The sequence below is a fragment of the Otolemur garnettii genome, unplaced genomic scaffold, assembly GCF_000181295.1.
Source record: "Otolemur garnettii isolate 467f Iridium unplaced genomic scaffold, OtoGar3 scaffold00247, whole genome shotgun sequence".
Classification (NCBI taxonomy): Eukaryota; Metazoa; Chordata; class Mammalia; order Primates; family Galagidae; genus Otolemur; species Otolemur garnettii.
Window position 1 is genome coordinate 1,702,353 of NW_003852642.1, and position 22,268 is coordinate 1,724,620.

Sequence of the window (22,268 nt, forward strand, 5' to 3'; positions counted from 1 at the left end):
ACAGCATTTTCCTCTGGCCACAAAGTTTGGAAAGGGTTTGCTTACCTGAAAATTCATGAAGCAAAAAGCTGCTGGCCTTTTGTGGTCTCAGAGGCAAAGGATCTTGCCTCTTCTTGAGGGATGCAAGATAAGATTAGTTTTAAAAAAGAGAGAGCTATTTTCTTAGTAATAAAATGTTTCAAGAACTCTATATTTTTTAAACATAGAAATTCATCTCAGGCTATTTATAGTTCTATTTTAAATAACACAAAGAAGATAGAAACAGTATTTCAAGTATCAAAATAAATTTAAGTTATGGAAAAAAAGTAGAAGACTGACACTGGAAATATACGCATTGATGACTTCAAATTAATGTTTCTGTAAAAACAGGTAGTGAAGTACTTACACTGTTGATATTTGTTATGTTTTCAGAAATTGGTATTGAACCTGAAATAATGTATGAAACAATAAATGTTGGCTGTGGAAAGGCTACTGACATTTACATTTGGTCTTATGCAAGCCAAAGATTATACTAAAAAATAAAAATTAAGAGAATAAAAAAAAAAACACACACACACAATACAAGGTACACATGTGACTTTGGGCACAAGCAGAATGAGAATTCAACCAGCTGATTCAGAAGCCTGTGTTCTGTAACTAGGTAAAGCAAGTAATTAAGACTCAGAAAGTCAAGGCCTCTTAACTCTAACCTTCTATAATCCCATAAAACTTTCCACCACATATCCCTATCTCTATGCCAAACACAAAATTCAACCCAAATACTTTTAAGTTAGGCCACCAAGATCAAAAACACAGACTAAATAGTCTATTTGCACCAAATTAGTGGCCTTCATGATGATATTGTCCCAGGCCTCTAAACTCATCTTTGCCTACCTGGCCTCTGAGATGCAATTTAGGCAATCATTTAACTTACGCATCTGGAGAAATAAGCCCTAAACCCATTGCCTGCCTGTGCAAAGTGAGTTACAAAGCCCACAGTTTCTAATAAGAAAATAAATTACCCTACAAATTTTTCTTCTCCTCAGCTTCTTCAGGTGTCCAGAAAACAATAGAATGACAGAAATAATAGAATTACATCATCTTGACCCTATTCCACTAACATTTTAAAAGACTTCTTTGACTCACTTCTGCACAGCACACAGGAGAGGTTTTTCTGAAGAGCTTATTAGTAAATGGTGCCAACTCCCTCAAGGAACCATAAGCTCAGGAGATCGGGTCCACAGAGATAATATTAAAGTTATTTTCTGAGAAAATAATTTGGGGTACTTTGTATCAACTGTAATTGCACAAATCTAACCAAAATACACACTCTCGTCTCATCCCATCTTGCCTTGTTTCTTCTCTCTCTCTCAATCTGTCCCCAAAATAGAGACCATTTCTCTAGAATTTTGCTAGAAATGCATATTTGAGATCTCTAAAAGAGAGTCCCCAGTCCATTTTATTTTTATTCACCTCTTCGTCTCCTTTGAGCTTTAGCACCTTCATGAGATTTTTTGCAAACCCTTCTGCTTAAGATGATCTCACCTACTTAGAACTCCCGCACCAACCACTGTAGTGCTGCTGGGTGCCCAGACTCCCCTTCTAACCATAATCGCTCAGAAGTAGGACTCTCTTTTAGAATCTCTGTGACCTACTTAAAGTATTTGGGTTGAATGTTGTGTTTGGCATAGAGATAGTGACATGTGCTGGAGAGTTTTATGGGCTTATAGGTTAGAATTAAGAAGCCTTTCTGAGTCTTAATTACTTCCCTTTACAATAGAACACAAACTTCTGAATCAGCTGACTTGAGTTCTCATTCTGCTGGTGCCCAAAGTCATGTGCATAGCTTATGTTATTTTGGTAGGTTTGATAAATGGAAAAATAAAAATGTTACTGTCCTCAAATTCAGGGACCAGTGGAGAAAATATAAATAACAACAATGGAAATAAAGTATGGCAGAAGCTGTAATCACAGCACGCCCAGGCCCAGTGAGGTCTCAGGAGCTGCAGTTTTATTGAGTGATCACTGCAAGACAAAGTTAGGCTTAACGTGAGTTTTGAAGGTTGAACAAGCAGTTCTGTGGGAAGGCAGGATGGTATGGAACATTCCAGCAAAAGAAGCCACCCAAGCAAAGGCACAGTGGCATCCTTGTGGCATGTTTTAGTTCCTGGCAAATGATATAAGCACAGAAATGCAAGAGATCAGCAGACGCAAACCACAGGTGAGGAAAGAGCACACCCTAGTCCTTCCTCCTGTATCATCCAGGAATTGTCTGGCACATAATACATTCTCAGGAGAGGAATGTAATTAAACACTATGGTATCCATGGACACTTAATCTCTGTGTCAGGAAGGGAAAATTCAGAAGTATGTCTGTCTATGGTCAAGAGGAGAAGACTTATTGCCTAAAGATGATCTGATCAGCAGAGGAGTTTCCCACTCCAGGCACCAGTGCTGGGCGGGCCCAGAACTGCCTGGTAGAGCCACGCATGGCCTGCTGGCGGTGGCAGAGTCTACTGTTCCGGGTGGGCCCAGAACTGTTTACTAGAGTCACGTGCATCCTGCCTGCAGAGGCAGAGGAGTTCCCTGCTCTGGGCTTCCGTGTCTGGAGGGCCCAGATGACTTGCTAGCACCGTGTGTGCTCCGTGGGTGGTGGCAGAGGAGTTCCCCTCCAGATACCCATGTTGGGTGGGCCCAGAACTGTTTGCTAGAGCCACGTGTGTCCCGTGGACAGCAGCGGCAGAGTTCCGCGCTCTGGGCTCCCACACCAGGAAGGCCCAGATCGGCTTGCTAATGCCAAGCCTTCCAGTGGGCTACTGCAAAGGAGTCCTCTGCTCCCCTTTCCCTGCCCACCCCTCTGTACTCCAGAATTGCATTGATGTACATAGTTACCGTTCAATAAAAAAAAAGAAAAAAAAAAAAAGAGACACACACACACACAAAAAGATGATCTGATCGCAGGGAAATCAGATATTTCTGGAAGATGCTACAGATCGCCCCTAATGTATTAAACAGTTAATGAAACTTTTAATGACAGTGTAAATTCTCAAAGATAATCTAACAGGGTTGAGGAGGACAAGTAAGGTTATTTCTAAAAGAAGCAGAGGAACTTTGGAGTCAATGGCATGGTCACTGTCGTCACTGTGGTGGTCATGGCTCCACAGGTGTATACATGTGTCAGATTATAAACTTTAATGTGTGTGGTTTAGTGTGTGTCAAATTGTTTCTATAGTTACACCTCAATATAAATTATACCTCAATAAATAGGGAGGGGTTTAAAGAAAAATAAAACCAAAGTGACCATGTCAGTATGACTAAAAATTAGTTTTGAAAATAGTTCAAGTTTATTTTTTGGGGGGGGGGTGAGATTCTGAACTCGATAGCCATAACTTTCTAAACCACCTTGTTCTTTATTTATCTCACTTCTTCCAGATCCTTCCACTATTCCCACACATTTGTGTTCTAAATTCACTGAAAAACTCACCTTTACTGCCTGCCCAAGTAAGTATGTTTAGTATTTCTTCCAAATTATATTACATCTATTTCCAGATTCCAACTATTGGCAAAAATGTGCTAAATTAGGCATTTTTGTTCCTATCTCTTGCCCTATTATGGTTCAAGAATCTTGGGGTACCAGGGGTAAGAAATTATAGATGATGTCTCATCTTCATTCTGAGGTGACCACCCTCATGGCTGTTGATCATTCTGCTATACGAAACTACTTTTAGTGGTTTGTTTTTTCATTGTGCCAGGTATTGAAGTAAATGGATTTTCTCACTCCTTATAAGAACCACATAAGAAAGGTAGAGAGAGGTGACCCCATTTTCTACTCCCTTGCTGTGTGACTTAGGGCTAGAGACCTACCTTCTCTGATTATCAGCTTTGAAAAGGAAACAAAAAGAGAGAAAACTAACTTATGTTGATCCTTTTCAAGTAAAATGAAACCCAAAGCTTTCTTTTAAAAAAAAGTTAAAAAATTTAAAAGCCCTTGGGAAAAATAAAAGCTGTCAATAAAACATTTCTCAAGTCTACCAAGCTTCAGCATCATCCTGGAGATTCTGCAAGCTTTTACTCACATGTTGAACACACACCTGAATGTCTTCACTCGGAGGCGGGTCAGAGAGCCAGTGGAGTCTGCCCACCCCAGCCAGTGCAGGAGAACCTCAGAGGCCACAGCTTAGTCCCTCCTCCCTCAGGGCGGGACAGTTAGCCCAGGCTGTGACTGGCCCCTGCTCTTCACTGAGGGACATTTAATGGTGAAGGAGGATGCTGAAAACAGGAGACCAGAACACAGGGAGAGGAGAAGGGAAGAGAGGAGGGTGCTCCAGCCTCCACCAGGGCAGAAAAGATTCAGGACAGACAGAACAGTGAGAGGCTGGGAAAGGGCTCACCATCAGGTCTGTGGAGAGACGACTTAGGCTAAAGACAAGTTTCCAGGGTAGGGCTCATCCTGCAGTGGACAGAAAAGCCGTCATTCTGTGGTCCAATCAGAGGCAAGGGTTAGAAACTTCAGGAGGCAGCCCAGAAATCCCAGGGATTCAATGACAATGAAGCTTGAAGAAAAGTGTGGGGACAATAGGATCCCTGTGGGAAGGGGTCAGCCTCACCTGGGTGAGACGCAGCAGGCAAACGGGAAAGCAGGCGCAGCCGCAGGTGCGGGCGCTGAGGTCTGTGCGAAGCAGGAGGCCAGTGGGAAGCGGGCCGTGCCCGGCAGAAGCCTCAACACGTACAGCTGGCAGGAGGTGCAGAGACACAACCGGGAGGCCGACCAGTGGCTGGTCATCGACCGCAAGGTTTACAGCGTAACTGGCTGGGCAGACAGGCACCCAGGTGGGCGCCGGGTCCTCAAGCACTATGCGGGGGAAGACGCCACGGTAAGAAAGTCTCTCTTTGTCTCCCTAAGCTGCTGAGTGGCTGAGGTCTTGGCTGTCTTCCCAAAAGCGTTCAAGTACATGTTTAGGCCCCGTGATCGCTCATCTCCTCTCAAACCAATTTTTCAGGATTCCTATGTAGCAAGAATTTGGAAGCAAATTCAGCCTGCAGGTCTGGCTGTTAGCTGCACCCAGTTTGGGATGAGTTCAGGTATTGACAGGAAACGCCGTATGGCATTCTTGACTTCTGGGTTTCCTTGCATTCTTAGTGTTTGGTTTTGCTTGGTTGGAAGTGGAGTCACTGTCTTCTAAGAAAAAAAATACAAAGAAATGAGTAAAATCGGGAGGAAATAAAAGGAAGAACATCTATACCCAACTAGAAATCTTTAAGACTCTTATAATTGGAGTATCTAAAAGAAAGAAAGAAAACCATCCAGTGGCCATCAAAATTACCTAGGCTCTGAGAGCTCAGGAAGCTCTTTTGCATCCTGCAGCTTATTGAGCGTGGTAGAGGTGATACCACACACTTTTATGGACATGTTCAAATTCATTGCCCTGCTTAGACCTATGCATGAGGAAGGTGACTATTATTCTCACATTACAAATCAAAAAAATTTTGTTCAAAGCGGTAAACAATGTGTCACTGAGCCAGCAAGCAATGGTGCTACATTTTGATATCTGGTTGCTTTGACCATAAAGCCCTCCATACCTGTGTCCTTAAAAAATAAAATTTTCACTGAAGATTTGATAAGAAGGTCTCCCAAAATCTTAAGTACATTTAGAAATCCTTTAAAAAATATTCCAAACGCTGTGTAGAAATCAAAGAAAAAAGAGTACATAAAGCAAAGGAAAGAGCATTTCTGTAAGAGTAACAGGAGAAAAACTAACAAAAAGAAGATGAAAAACACGAAGGGCCCCTACCTATCCCACCCCCTCCCTCAGACCAAACACGTGTTTCTAGGACAAGTTCAGAATGAGCTCAGAGGATGTGCTGGCAAGGACACAAGGCTCCAGCTACCTTGGAAATTACTGACAGCCTCATTCAGTTCAAGGCAGCCCAGATGATAAATCTGTAATTTGCCGGAGATTTGTGTCTCAGAAATCAGGAAAAAACCTTGATGTCATATGGAATTATAACTAACAAGGAGCACCAGATTTCGGAGAACAAATAATCATGCTCCCTTAAAATATGTCAAGAAAAAAAATCCTGGACAGGCACAGTGGCTCACACCTGTAACCTGACATTCTGGGAGACTGATGTGTGTGGATTTCTTGATCTGCCTGAGCAAAAATGAGATCTCATCTCTACTAAAAATAGAAAAATTATCAGGGCATCTTAGTGGGTGCCTGTAGTCCCAGCTACTCAAGAGGCTGAGGCAGGAGGATCATTTAGCCCAAGAGTTTGAAGTTGTAGCGAGCTAGGCTGATGTCATGGCACTCTAGCCTGGGCAACACAGTGGGACTGTCTCAAAAAAAAAAATTTCTAAGCTTGGTCAGCTATGTATGTTAGACTTCAGGAAAATAAATCAAAAAATGTTCAGAGAAAAAGATTCTCCAATGAAAGATGGCTTAAGAAGAATGGGAGGATTCCAGAAGCATCCACAATACTCCCTGGCTACTCAGAGTACCAGACCCAGAGCATTGTGATGTGAACCTGAGAAAGTTATTGAAATGCTCCAGCCTCAGCTTCTGCAGAATGTGAATGACATGATCCATCTGACTGACTTATGGTAAATGGAACTAATGCATATAACTCATAATTCTAGATGCTTGGTAAAAGTTCATTTAATTGTAGCAATTATTATTAGTACCACCAACTCCATAACCTCAGAAACGTAATGATTGCTTCCTGTTTTTATGCCACCAGCTTAGAAATCTTGGCTGTATTTGGAGATGATCTGATTGGTTAAAAAAAAAAAGGAGGGGGGATATGATGGAGAAGCATCATGCTCTCTAGTGACAGAGGCCAGAACATGAAGTCAGATGACCAGGGTTCCAATGCTCACTTTGTAACTCATGAGGCATTTGCAGGTTGAGCCCCTGTGTGCCAGCCCTGGACCCCAGGCTGCACCTGCCCAAAGGGGCTCACCTTTTTCTTATTTACATAGTAGCTCCTTCCAGGCCTCCACCTTCCTCATTCAAGGTGGATAATGATACCTAAGGAATCTATCCCATGGGGTCACTATTTCATCCACTCATGCAGTCAGTTGTTTTAAAAGTTGTATTAGGAGCCCAGAACAATGGGCCCAAGAAAGGTCTGCTTTGCATCTGGGCTCCATATTTACCAGTAGTGTCTTGTTTCCATCTACTCATTCACCTTTTCCCTTATTCATCAGGCCTTCATGGATCCCACGCCACTTTCCAGGCAGAGGGGCAGGCATAAGTTTTGTAATGATCATTAATAATACCTAGACCCAGTCTGAAAAAAAATGTACACCTGCACTCAAGAAGTTGCAAGTACAGAAAATCATTACACATAATTTGTAAAACTCTAGGAAGAAAGTGTCACATGAGACCAGGAGCAATCCTGAATAACTTTCCCAAGTGATTCATGGGAGGCAATATTTAATACAGGTTTTGACATCTGAGAGGAGTTTTATGAAGAGAAATTGGAATAAGGTAATCAAGGCAAAGGAATAGCAGGTGTATAACTTCAGAACCACCGAAGGGTGTGGAATGCACATGGACTGTGGAGGCTCCAGTGGAGAATGTGGTGCGTGAAGGGAATGGAGAATGTGAGTCTGGGGAGTGAGGTTGGAGCCAAAGGCAAAGTGCTTTATATGAGTAACACCTAAGGTGCGGAACACCATTGCCATCTGCCAGGCAACTACATATTAATTTTAGCATCATCATAGAACAATCTCTTTTACTCTTCCTTCTTTAGAGGCCTTTTCAGAATAAGAATTATATATGTTACGGTTGAAATGGACTTTTAGGGCTTTGTGGCTTTAGAGTTGCATAGCCTTGAGTTTAAATCCTGGCTCTGATATTGTCTGTGGCAATTTGGGGCATAATTTTCCTCCTCTCTGAGACTCGGTGTCTTTATTTGTACAACAGAAGTGATGGAAGCTCACAGAACTGAGACGATGACTGTGAGTACCTGTACACAGGACACACTTTATAAACCCTGGAACAAGTCCCTCCCCTTTCACTTTACCCTCTCTGCATCCCTCAGCAAGAATATACTCATCTAAGAATGTTAGGAACAGGCTCATTATTGCAGACCTTTCAAGAAGAAACCATCATAACTTAGTATCCAGATCTGTTAGAAAATCTCTGGCTAAAATGCACGCTTATAACTTTGACCTGAAATGTACAAAATAAACTATGTAACCAAGACATGTGTACCCTTCTACTAGTCTGAAATTTTAAAAAAAAAAAAATTTTTAAACAGAATATTCTAAGAGTCACTAACCTCCTTTGTTGTACTGCCACATTAATGCAGGCAAAGGAGTTCCACAGGGCAGGCCCACGCCTCCCATTCTGGAAAACTGTAGCTCTGCCATCTCTGTGCCACAGTACACAGACCTGTGGACTTTCCCAGTAATCAGAAGACAAAATAAACCAGAAGGCAATTATTGTCAGTACATCATTCCAGAGCTCTAGGTAGCTTTGCAGAGTATGATGAAATTGCAATAGATTAAGCTATTCTTGATCCATGAGGGTGTTTTCCATCTTAATCTGCTCCAGAACAGCAAGCAGAAGGCTATTTTTCATTATGAATCACCGTGAGACGCTTGAATCACCCTCCTAATCACTGACTCACTCTCTTCCTGGTTAGAAGAACTAAGCTTTAGTATCATAGAATGTGAATCTTAAATAACACTTTGGAAATCATGTAGTCAGCATTTCCCAAGGGGTCAGAGGAAGTGTGCAGAAGCAGAACAGACGCTAGTGTCTGGGATAAAAGCCCATTTTATGGCTTTGCCTCTAGAGACCCTTAGGTGATGTGAATCTGAAGCATTGATACTCACCCTCTAATTAACCTTATTCATTATATAAGTACCTTCTTACAAGCTTATATATAGTTCTTGGGTGCATCTAATGTTGCCTCAGGATATGAAGCTGTAGGATTCATTCTATTCCCTAAAATAATTCAGAGCTCATTCCACATTAGACATCAAAGAATAGGGGGGAAATCTCTAAATAGTTGCAATGAAGAGAAGATAGTTAATGAGTTCATATCCCTAGAGGTGTACATGTAAGAAATATAGCTGAAGTGAAGTGTATCAAAAACTTAGATTATGCCATTCAACTTTCTAATTAACTTATTTAATCATTGTAATAACTTTATGAGTTGAGTGGCTATTATCATCAACCCATTTCAGGAAGAGAACACAGAAGTACCATAGACAAGTTAAGAGACTTGTCCACAATTACACAGTTAGTGAATGGCAAAGCCAGAGATTAAGAGACTTGTCCACAATTACACAGTTAGGTGTAAGAAGATGGCTCCATGGCCAAAGCCAGAGTTAAGAAACTTGTCCACAATTACACAGCTAGGTGTAGGAAGATGGCTCCAGGGCCCATTTTCCTAATCCGTTGTATGCAGAGCCACCACCCAGAGTAATCCATGTGGCTTCCACATGTTCAACATACAACTTTTGTTATATTTTAGCAATCTTTAATGATCCCCAAAACATAATAGCAGAAAGTCCAGAATCTCCCTTTTGAAGATCTTTCTTCCTTTCAAAAACTGTTAAAATAAATCCCTGGAAGGAAAGGGTCTCTTCCTTCCACACATAAGCCACAGAGGAACAGTTCCAAACATAAGAACCACTGCTGCTCCCTGTAGCCCCATGGAATTGCTAGTTAACGCACATTTGAGATTTTTAAAAAATACAGTTAATCACCTTCATGTTGTGTGTCGGTGTTGCTTTGTCCCTAAGCAGAATACCTGCCATGAAGTTTTTATAGGGGGTAGTGAGAGTGATAACTTAGCCAAGGGTGTACTACTTCAGACAAGCCAGGAGTCGAGACCTGTGCTCCCATGAGCTCTCGTGTCTTTGCCTTAAGCCATCGTCAACTTTAACCTCTCTTTCTTTAGAAATAACTGAAAATAACATTCTCCTGGCCTGTGGCCAAGAACCCAGAGGGAGCCCTCAGTGGAAGATGAACTTGATTGCTGCATGCCTGAGATAGCATGAGCAACTTCTGCACCCAGACATATGTTGGACTTTAAAGACTCGTCAAGGCCAACTATTTCTTCTGGTTCTCAGCAAACCAACAGTGCTCCAGGATAACCTAGCCACATTACTCATGCCTAAAGAAGCAGTATGCACAGTTGGTGGTATCTCACATGAGACTTCCATAGAGGGGCTCTAAGGGTAATTTTGATCAGTCAGACCAGTCAACTTGAAACATCAGCCTGGAGTTAGCAGCAAATCCTCTGTGATGATATCTGTGCTGATTGCCAGGTTGGGCATAGGATGAGACAGGAAGGGGGACCAGTCTGTAGATAAGCACATCTCTTTTAAGGCTCTGATAGGTCTCTCTGATTCACAGGATGCCTTCAGGGCTGTACACCTGGACCTTGACCTTGTGCAGTTGTACCTTAAACCACTGCTCTTTGGAGAGCTTGCTGCAGGAGAGCCCAGCCAGGAGAGAAACAAAAACCTGAGTGAGGTACCAGGATCCAGAAGTGGAAGATAAGGTATATTTCAAGGCCAATTTACTGTTTTCTGTGAGAAACAAACCACTGTGCCTGGGTAGGCCCACAGCAGTTTAAATAGATGGATTCCATGTATTTCTAAATAGTATCTTTCTCTTTTTACCTCAGAACTCTTAAATTTTCTATGAAACAAAAGAAGGGCAGTCTTGGCCTTGCATCAAGGATTAATGACACTTCTTAAGTACCTACCTCCTACCAGGCAACTTACATACATTTCTTTTCAGAGATGACTTATAATGATGTGTTTTATGTCCATGTCCATGTTCCCTGCTCAGCTAAGCTCCATGAGAGCAGAGAATCTGTCCATCTTGCTTACTGCCGTGTTCTCAGGACCCTGCATGGGATCAGACATGTGGTCGGAGCCCCACAAATAGCTGTTGAGTAAAAGATGTAAATGTCTCCTCATTTTACATGTGGAGAAATTATCATTTACTGCAGCCCATTTTACACGTGGGGAAATTATCATTCGGGAAGAATAAATTACTTTCAGAAATTCCCACAGCTTGTATATCAAAGAGCTAAGCCTCCAAAACATTTCTTTATGGCCCCAATCCCTGAGTATTCCAAAAGATAAATGCCATTCTTTCTTCATTATCGTACCTACACATGAATTATTGTCATCTCAGATACAAGGTCACTATGAAACTAAGAACTCACCAGGACAGATTTTCATAAAGCTTAAAGGGATTTTACTTAACATGAAACAACTCAATTCTTTGCCATTTATTTTTGTTACAGTTTACCTTTATCTGATTCTTAATTCTTTTCAAATAATTTGCACAAAACACTGATTCACACACCACAATGAAGCAGAGAGAATAAAGATTTTATTCAGGAGACAGGCTCACAGAGATGGCTCCTTGGAGGACCAGGCTCCTCCTGGTTACTTGTAAATCTGGACCTGATGCACAGGCTTGTTCTGCAGGCCCACGTGCATCCCACAGCACAGTTCCATAGAGAAGAGTAGGCTCTGAGGGTGGACGGCCTGAACTCACAACCCAACCCTGCCATTATCAAGTTGTGCAAGTGCCCAACCGCTGTGGGGCTCAGTTTCTTGCCCTATAAAATAGCTCCAGTAGAACCAACCTCAAAATAGTTACTGTAAAAATGATTGAAAGAAGTCAAGCCATGTAAAGTGTTTATAGCAGTATCTGAAACATTGAAAATTCTTGATCAAATATAAATGTTATCATTATCATGAACCCAATGGTGGAGCTAGTAATTAACAAATTTCCAGATACATCTCCATCGTTTGGGTTCAGTGGACTTAGGTTAAAAGGGGAAGATGACACTATTGCTTTATCGAAAAGATTCATTTAGAAAAAGGAAATTCAGGCTATGCCAGTGGCTCAAAGAGTAGGGTACCAGCCCCATATACCTGAGGTGGCAGGTTCAAACTTGGCCCCGGCCAAAACTGCAACAACTAAAAAAGAAGTAGAAAAAGAAAATTCCCCTAATGGCTGAGAGATAGAAGATAGTCACTAGATAAAGGATTATTGGTCTCCACGGTTAAAGATCTACTATAAATTTTCTTTTATACATCTATGTGGATACTTAAATCAGTATGTATAGAAAATTGGTGTTTGAGCATAAAACTGGGTGATAAGTGTGGGTTTGGGTCCAACATCTGTCACTGACTTGCTGGTGACTTCAGGCCAGTCACTCTTCTGGGTTTCAGTGACCCTCACTCCACAATAAATGGATTGGCTGATATTATCAGCCTGGATAATACCAATTAAAATTGTCAAATTATTAAAATTATCTATGGCCACAAGCATTCCAAAGTTTATGGGGTCTTGGTACAGGAAATTATTCAGGCAGCAGCTCCTTTAAAAGTTGCTTCATGCTGGGTGTGCTGGGGCATGCCTGAAATCTCAGCACTTTAGGAGGCCACACAGGATGATCGGTGGAGCCCAGGAGGTCAAAGCCACAGTAAGCTAAGATCAGGGCACTGCACTCCAGCAAAAGACTGTATCTTTTTCGAAATAAATTAAAATAAAAGTTTTACCAGTGAATTTTGAAATAACCGTTTTGACATCTAGAATTATTTTCACTGTTCTTTTATTTCTGACTTCCTCCCTTCTTACATCTGTGCAGCCCTGCTGTCTTTCTCATACCCTGCTCACCTTCTCAACTGCTTGGTTTCAAATCCAATATAATCAATAAGCCAAGAGGTATTTCTTTCCAACCTTGCGTACTCCACAAAAGACTGTGACAGGATTATGGGCCAATGTTAACTCTGTGCACAAGCACACAGGGATGTGCACACGGCATACAGGACCATTCTGCCCAGCAGACGCTCACCAGCACCCCTGGAGATGCTGCCTTGTTCTAGAGATTTACTGAGCAGCTCTCAAAAAAGGATGGGTAGAGGGAGAGTAATTGGTGGGACCACACCTACGGTGCATCTTGCAAGGGTACGTGTGAAATTTACCAGGTGTAGAATATAAACGTCTTAACACAATAACTAGGAAAATGCCGTGAAGGCTATGTTAACCAGTTTGATGAAAACATTTCAAACTGTATATAAAACCAGCACATTGCACCCATGATTTCATTAATGTACACAGCTATGATTTAATTTTAAAAATTCATCCTTAGAGCTAATCTGAATGAATTATATTCTACTATGTTCACTATCTTCTATAAAAGAGCCCTTTGTACACATTAAAAAACTGGCTTGGAAGCACTTTGTAAACTATACCAGTAACTATGGTAACACAGATCCATCTAGAAGACCAAGTTCTCCAAAGCAAAACCAGAGCTTAGTCAACACCTAAAATAATACTGATGGCTTAAAAAGCAACCGGGAGGCTCATGTAGCCATCCACCGAGGCATCCTCTGCTTCCTCCTCCTCTAGAAAAACTAATTCCAAGTTCCATAGCAGTGTGGGGACAGTTTACAAGTCACTAATCATCTTTCACCAGGAAAAAGAAATGTTCATTTTTATTTCAAAGATTTTGTTCACTGATTCATTGGGGTTCTTTGTTTTTAACTCTATACAATTAAATTTATTCATATTAATAAAATTCTACTAACAAAATAAATTTATCACTAAACTAATAAAATAAAATAGTAATGATATTAATTTCTATTCCCTTTTCCCTAAATGAACTAATTTTTTTTGAAACACTTACTTCACAGTTCCAGTTGATTTCAGATTTCCAAGAATTGCAGAAGAATTAGAGGCTAGATGCCAACCTGGGGGTCTTCTTCCTTCACTTAGCCCGGGTCCTCACTTTGGAAGTCCTGGCTTGGCTAATCCTGTATCAGTTTGGCAGTGGCTGGCGTGTTACAATACTCATTTCCTTTCTTCTCACAATTTCTCAGGTAAGCAGATATCCTGAGCCCAGGCAGTGTCCTCACAGGATGGCTCAGTTTTTTCTTCCCTCTTTAGGTTGTGCCAGCTGCCCTCTTGTTTCTTGACAAGCCCCTCACCCACATTAGACACTCATGGCAAGTCAGCAAACTTCAGTGGGCACCAGTTCCCTCATCTGCAAAATGAGGATAATAATGAATGTGGAATTACTCTCAGGAGGACCAAGACTAATGTGTGAAATGCCCAGCACAGGCCAGGCTTATGGCAAATGTTTAATTAATGACAGTTGTCACTGTTTGCTCCCATTTTATTCTCAGAATTTTAGTAACTAAAATTCTGTCATTGGCCACGTAACACTCATCTTTATCTTTCATTCATTAACCAACCTACATTCATCAATGCAACAGAGCATTAATTCTCCAAGGGCAGAGACTATGTCATATTATGTAAGAAAAAGCATATATAAGTCCTCTGTAAATGAAAACGGAAACTGATGCTTAGCAGAGTATTTGATAAATTCTAGGGGAATTAAGTATGAATCTCTGAATGTGGGCTTCTATGAAGGTAGCACTGTGTTGTGACTATGAAGGGAAATTCACACACTCCCTGCTCTGGAGAAAGGAGTCATCTAGTGGAAAGATACTCATTCAAACAGCTAAGCATTCTGCATGACAGAATGGTGCTAATGCCGATGAGAGGAACAAGCATGTGCTCTTGGAGTAGAAAGGAACAATTAATACTCATCGGAACAAGTAGGGAAGGTTTTGTAGAGAATTAACAGCAAAGCATTTCCAAGTTCCATAATTTTGCGTGTTAAGTTTTTTCATGAACAACCATCTTGCTTTATTTCTTGTAAAAAGGGACTTCCGGAATTCAATGGTTTTTTGGTGCTCAGCATAAGCTGGGAACTTTATATGTACATGAGTTGCACAACAGCCCATGAGGCAGGTATGAGTGCCCCTGTTTATCAGATGATGAACTGAAGGTCACAGTTACCAAGTAACCTGTCCAGAATCACAAAGTTCATAAGAGCTAAAGAACAGTTCAGAATCCAAATCTGTCTGACTCCAAAGTTCATGCCGGTTCCCCTCCATATTAGAAAATGTTGACAGAGGCAAGGAGAGCATTCCAAGCTGAGAGAACAGCCTGTGCTAAGGCATAGAGGTTAGAAAAACAAGACATGGAGAAAAGAGAAGCCTGGCATGAGGTCAGACCAGATCACCCCGTATTCTCAACATGCCTCTAGCATCTGCTGTCAGGTTCATTTATTTCTTTCGTCTTGAGTTCCCAACACCTTTAACAACCTCGTCTCTCCTAGGTTCAGTGTGCACTTTGCAGCATGATAAAGGGCACTGTTCTACATTTAAGAAGTCCAAGTGGAACCATCTGTTGCACAAATTTGTGATGGGCCATCTCAAGGTACAGAATGTCAAGGAGTCTGATGGGGATTCTTGAATGTCAATCAGTTAGGCAGTAGTTTCCGCATTTGTTTGACTATGCAATCACACCAGTAAAAAAATGTTTATGGTAACCCACTAATAAGTGTAGATAATATTTTTACACTTATTTACACTAATATTTAAAATGTATGTATTAATAGTGTAGATAATATTTATATACTAACATGTAATATAGTGTTATAAAACATGCATTAAAATGAGAATTTTTAATTACCCTGATAGACAATTTGTCCCAAATCCCTGGCAGTTGATTACCCTAAGGAATCATTTGCAGAAGAAAGTTTGTGGCTTTAAAAATGAAGATGTGCACTCTGAAATCATGAATGTGAATATTTCTGGAGGAAGTTTGAACACTAATTACTGGGAAGTTAGGAGAATCCAATAGGCCTGATTAGTCCCAGGAGAGTGGAGCTATGAAGAAATAAAGTGAAAGATGCAAGAGAACAGATAAAAGTGAAGAGCTAGAGAAGGAGTAGCCAGGGAAAGGCAGATGGTTACAAAGCTCGGATTGCTGCGAAATGGAGATAAGGCAATGGCAGCTGGTCTTGGCCACGCGCTGTAAGCTAGGAAGCTCTAGAAAGCACACACTCTCTCCTATGCACCTAGGAGAGTGCCTGGCACTTAGTAGGCCTTCCACAGGCATTGTTGAGTGGGTAATGAGCAAATAGGACTTATGAGCAGCTTCCAGCCTCAGCTCTAGCAACACTCACTGTGTGACCTCTAGTAAATCAAATTCTACCTCTGGGCCCTCAATATTCTCATCTGTAATGTTAAGAGTTAAACTAAATCTCTGCACTTCTAGAACCCTGGGATTTAGTGACTCTGTCATCTGGCCTTTAAGGGAGGCCCGGAGCCTTCCACTAAAGCTGTGAATTCAAACAAGGCTCTCTTCACAAACTGAATGAAAGCACATTTGTTCTTCCTTAACAAAGAAATTTTTTGCTTGTACACCTTTCTGGTTGTCTGGCTCCACTAAGTCTAATGACTTGAAAGTGCCCATTAATAAAAGGAGAAGAGAATGCTGGGTCAGGCCCTCAGAGAGTCATGAGCAGTAATTACTTCCAGGAAACGGTGAGCAAAGGCAGATGGGACTCACATCAGAGGACAGCCTGCCGCCTGCCGGGTTCAGTCTAACACTATTGAGCTGTTGTCTCATGTAAGCCTCACAAGGTGAGGATTATAGCACCCCTATTTTCAGTTGAGACTGATGTTCAAAGGGGCTTAACTACACCAGAACCTCCATAGTTGACTATGTCCCTACATTGGCCACCTCCTTAAATTGACCTAATTTTCATGGACTGGAAATGCGCCACATGTACATATCAGTACAGTAGGCCTGCTTCCTTACGTTCACTACCTCTGTATGTTGGCCAGTTTGTTATAGTCCTTTGGGTGGTCAACTTTCAGAGGTTCTACTGTATCTAGGCCATGAGCTGCCAAGTAGATGCCAGCATCGTTTTAAAATCTCCCCAAGGTGATTCTAACCTGCAACCAGAATGACAACTGTTACTTTAACAGCAGACCTGCCTTCTGTGGGAGCTCAGCCACTCATTAGCTGGATCACATCAAACAAGTTTCTTAATGTAACTTGAATCTCAGTTTCTTCAACCAGAAAATGAGAATAGGAATATGGTAGAGATGTTGTCAGGATCTTATACAACACCCTATATCAAGCTTAACACAGTGCCTGGCCAACGGGAAATGCCCAGTAATGATTAGCTGTTACTAAAAGTAGTAGAAACAGTCTTCCATAATCAAAATGAGGGCCCAGAATCATTAAGACAAATATTTAACAGTGATGGTATCAGGGAGACAGGAAGTAGACCACAAGTCACAACAGCACCGAGGAGGAACATGCTTGGAAGCACCTGTTCTGACCCACGCTCTCTCCCCCTGAGCACACTGAGGCTTCAGTAAATTATGTAGCACAGATTTGGATTTGGATCCATATTAGAGACACGTCTGTCCCTCGAAATGCTAAGAATGAATGATAAATTGTCATTTTATGTGGCAAGTTCCATTTAACCAGAAAATTCTTGTACTCACCCGGTTGGACCCTTTATCCACCAGTGTTAGATGGGAGAAGTGTTTCCCCATGCACTCAGAAATGCCACAAAGTAAAGGCAGGTGTTTTTATCATGTCCTTGAGCCTTCCCAGGGGAGGTAATGAGCCTTCCCAGTTTCCAAGCTCTTTTCTGAGGAGTCAGATGAAAGGTGAGACTTCCATGCCGGAGAGTAAGTGGAAGCTGATTTGGTGCCAGTGTGTGGAATATTTCAGATCAGCCCCACTCCAGGGGGCATTTTTAAGTCAGTGCTATCCCATTGCCCCAAATTTGTACACAGTTCTTTATACATAAATTTTCTTTCTAATAAAAATTGACAGTAGTTTTAATAACTGTAACCTTCCTGGACTCACAAGCAAAAATGAGAAAACAGAAAATGTCTTTTAAAATCAAGTCAAATATGCTGCCTTTTTGCAGGCAAAACCAGAGATTCATGAGAAAAAAGATGGACTTAGACAATGTTCAGGAGACAATATTACTTACGGGGAAGATAAGTCAAAAAAAACTATAATCTAAAGAGCAAAATCACCACTGTATACATGCATTGTAATTTTAAATTTCAAACTTAAATAAATTACTTACTCCATATAAATGACCTCTTTTCTTTCTTTTTCCATAAAAGGAACAGATAGAGATTCTTGGGGGTATTCCATTTACCAGCTGCTTAAAAATACATATGTTCTGGTCTTTGCACAACAAAAGAACCCTTCTGAAAACAAACCATGAAACATCTGTATACATTCTGTACTTTTGTGTAATACTAAAATTCAAATGGATTCCCCATAGCCTATTTATTTATCCCCCAGGGTATTTTAAAAGCCATAAGAATCAAATCACATTACAGGGATAATGGGACAGAATATTGAAATCATGATCCTCCTGAAAACTCTGGCCTATCCTCATTCCATGACTATGTGCTAAAACATTTCAGTTTGGTGGGAGAAAAGACGTAAAACATGTTATTTCCTGTAATCCTCTCAGACACCTCATCAATTTCAGAGATGAGGGAATTGCCCAAGTTCACACTTCTAAATAGATGTCAAGCAGGGATTTAAATTCAGGTTGGTTTTAGTCCAAAGCCTGGGTTCTTTCTACTGTATTGGGAAAAGACCCAACCTGGAAAGGAACAATGACTTAGGGTGGCTCCTTTTCAAAATTTGGGGCAGCCTATTGGGCATGACCTTATAGTCCTCACTTGCCCGCGAATTATTCTCTCCTTTGTCTCAAGCTTCCAGCTTGAGGAGTCAGGAGGGAGCTAACACTTTACATCATACCCATAACTATACCGACCACTGCCCAAAGCTTTATCTGTTATGATCTTCTGCCTAAACTACCCTGAGTCAAAACTTGTCTCTCATATTACCAGTTACTGTAGGTAGTTATGATTGTTTCAAATATTCATTTAAGTGGGTAACCTGGGGCCACTTTTTTCTCCAGAACTAATTAAAGTCTTAGAGCTGAAATTTCTTTATATGTAAAATAGGAATAATAATCTCTGCCCAACTATCTGCAGATTTGATTTTTTTTTCCAAATGAGCCAATAAGAGAAGGATGAAAAACATCTTTTAACAGGCTCTTATGATTTTCATTGTCAGGAGTTGTTTTAGCCTGAGGTTATATTTCTGGATCAGGGAATTATTTCTTTATAAGCTATGAGAGCCTCTGTTCAATGAGTCATTCCATGACCCAGCAGTGGGGACAGGCTCAGGAAATTCAAGTATCGTATCTAATGTAAGCTTTTTCTTTGCAGGTCTTGGCCATCTGTAATATTGAACAGTCCTTTTTCAATGACAGGTTCACTGGACACGTAACCTTCCACATCAAGCACCAGTGGGAAATAGAAATTGTCATGATGAGAGAGCAGTAGCTTGCAACAAAAAGAGAAAATGATGACAGATGGAAAGCCAATCTCTTTAGAATATTCAAGGAGAAGCTTTTTATCTAACCATATACAGAATAGTCAGAGAAGAGAAGAGATCTTTCTCCTGGTCACACACTTATTTTCATGTTAGTCCTCCAGAACCTCAGCAAAACAAGAAAGGATTATTATTCATAGTTTATCATAGAGGAAGTTTAAAATCCAAGAAAGTCACTGGGCTGACTAGTGGAAACTTTTGGATAAGAAGTGACTACCACCTCACTTCCTATTCCCATTCTCAGACATTTCCACTACAAGAACTTACTGAATACATTTCTATTCACAGAACAGGAGTTAGAAAAAGAGAGACAGATGAAAACAGAGATAGAAGATGGGATATCTTTAGCGCTCCTAGATAATTCAAAATGATAGATAACCCATAACTTCATTTAGCATGGCCAAACATAAACATATTCTATGGAGCAATACTTCCCACATTATTACACAATGCATGTGGCTTGCAGAGGTACTATGAGATAAGATTAGAGTATTTTAGCAAGAGTTTTTGAACTCCCCAGAACAGAACTATTGTTCAAGGTCAAAGTTGGGTCTCTACTGCTATTATATTAATAATTGTATTTGGTAATAGAGGAAACAAAGCTCCCTTGGGCTTCTCTTCCAGTCTAACTTTTTGTATTTCCCACCTGTTTCCCTAGTCTGTTCCCCACAATGCCGCGTCATAATTACCACAAAGTGGCACCTCTGATGAGGTCATTGTGTGCCAAGCACAGACTGCGGTATGTGAACAACCCCATGCTGAAGGCATTTGGAGATATTCCCCAGTAAGAACATAATGTCTTTTGTTTTTCTGAGCTACCAGTCCCCAGACTGTTCGCTGGCTTGTGAATCATTCACCCAAAATGATTTATTGAGGGGCGCCTGTATGCCCAGCCTGGACACAACACTATAGAGGGATCAAACAGTTATACTAATAACAAAAATAATATTTATCATGCCTTCTAGAAACTTCTTACTGAAAATGTCTTACTTACTCCTCCACTAAATTTCAAGGTTTGCAAAGCCAAGGTTGTGTGTTATTTGCTTTTCTGTCCCCGTCAGAGCTTTGTACATGCTTTAGAACTTACGTGGTGGGAGGGACTACCAAATACTCTTGGCCAGTGCTACAAATGTAGATACCTTCAGGGTCCAGTGGGACATAAACATGAGGATCAGACTGGAATGACTGAGTAAGTGAAGTCATAGGAACCGAATCTACGTTCATCCTTCAGGGTTCACATACAATTTCCTAGAGAATATTGATTGTGATAGTCAAATTCACAGCTAGTGGTCTTTCTGGGCACAGTGAATCACACTCATAATCCTAGAAGTCTGGGAGGCCAAGACAGTGGGATTACTTGAACTCAGGAGTTTGAGCCTAGCCTGAGCAAGAATGAGATCCCGTTTGTACTAAAAATTAGCCAGGTGTAGTGGCACACACCTATAGCCCCAGCTACTCAGAAGACTAAGGCAAGATGATTGCTCAAGCCCAAGAATTTGAGGTTTCTGTGGGTGATTCCCAGCCACTCTCCAAGCCTCATCCCAAATGCCTTTTCCACATGTCAGGCTTCTCTGACCCCCCAGGACTAAACCCATCATATGCTCTTATAGCACCTGCTTCTCTACCACTGTGGCCTTTATCATAATCACTTTCAAATAACATATGGGGTAACAAATTATTTAATAACATGTCTCTCAAGCTAGATGAAGAGGACAGAATGCACATCTCTCCTAGTCATTACTATATCCCTAGAGCCCAGAAAAGTATCTTCCACCTTATAAAATAGGGCAGGTAGGTGAGTACAGGATGGGTCGGTGTACAGGTGCATGGGCACAGAAGAGAACGAAATTGGTAAAATGCTCAATCTCCTCCACAAAGGAAAGGTGAAATCACCTGCTGAAAGCAATTCAGTGTATTCGACCTCCTCCCCTATCCCCAGTAAACAGAGAGGGACATTTGTCAGCTATATCTGGGAATGATAACATTGCCCCAAACTGGACAGAGCACCAAATTCCAGGGAGCAGCCCCATTTACATTACAGTCTCCCCTCCTGATGATTTTACTTACTGTTCCTACATGGCTTTGAAGAAATCCACAGCCCTCTGGAAAGAGGCTTACTATGAAACATGATATTCACACGTAGATGCATCTCTAAAGGGAGCACATGGATGAGCAAGGATTCTTCCCTGCTATTCTGGGAATTAATTACCCCACAGGCATCCCTGAGTGTGCTGGGAATGTGAATATCAAGGACACCTGAGGACCTCTTCCCTGAAGGTTGTCCCTGTAAATAAGAAGCCAGGAAACACCAGAGGCCATTGGCCAGACTGACAAAAAGGACGTGGGAGTACCTTGTTTTTATTTCTTCACTTGAGGGCTCTTAAACAATGTTTTGGTTGTTTAAAGATTCATACTCACGTAGAAATGCTATTAAGAAGGGACTTTTCTCAAGTTGAAAAAAAAAAAAAAGAAAGAAATGCTATTAAGAGTGCCAAGAGAATAGTAAAGAGAAAGCTGAGGATCATGCAAGAAAAAAAGGGGCTGAGTGAAATGGAAAATTTATTGATAATTATTTATCTATAATAATTTAACTATTATTAAAACTTTAATTTGCTTAGTGGGTTACTTGTCAATAAAAATCATCATTTTTCTGAATGTACCATCTCACCTGGTATTTGCACTTGCTGAGGCACTTACTGTATTTCTGTTGCCCGTTCAACACACTTCCCAGAGGAAGGAAACCAAGGCCTGCTGACTCACAGCTCCCCAGACACGAGGCACTGAGTTGGAATGTAGATGTCCTCTCCCACAGGTCATCTTATCTCTGCTCTTCCCACCATGGGCTCAGCTCTGTGAATGAAGGTGGCTTAGCAGGCCAAGACCCTGCCCCTTTACGCTAACTGACTCCAGGAGTTATATGACAGCCCCGTCCACACTCTCCAGTGGATTCTCATCCTCTTGGAATAAAGTCCAAACCTGAGACTGCCCC

At 41.2% G+C, this 22,268-nt stretch overlaps 1 protein-coding gene across 1 annotated transcript; it reads left to right on the plus strand.

The window, feature by feature from the left end:
- The first annotated feature begins 4,525 nt into the window (after positions 1-4,525).
- Positions 4,526-15,295, plus strand: LOC100957298 (fatty acid desaturase 2-like protein FADS2P1). The gene is given in 4 exon segments (XM_012813153.1): positions 4,526-4,852; positions 10,355-10,474; positions 13,672-13,855; positions 15,159-15,295. Coding segments are annotated over 4 exon segments (768 nt in total).
- Positions 15,296-22,268: the final 6,973 nt, after the last annotated feature.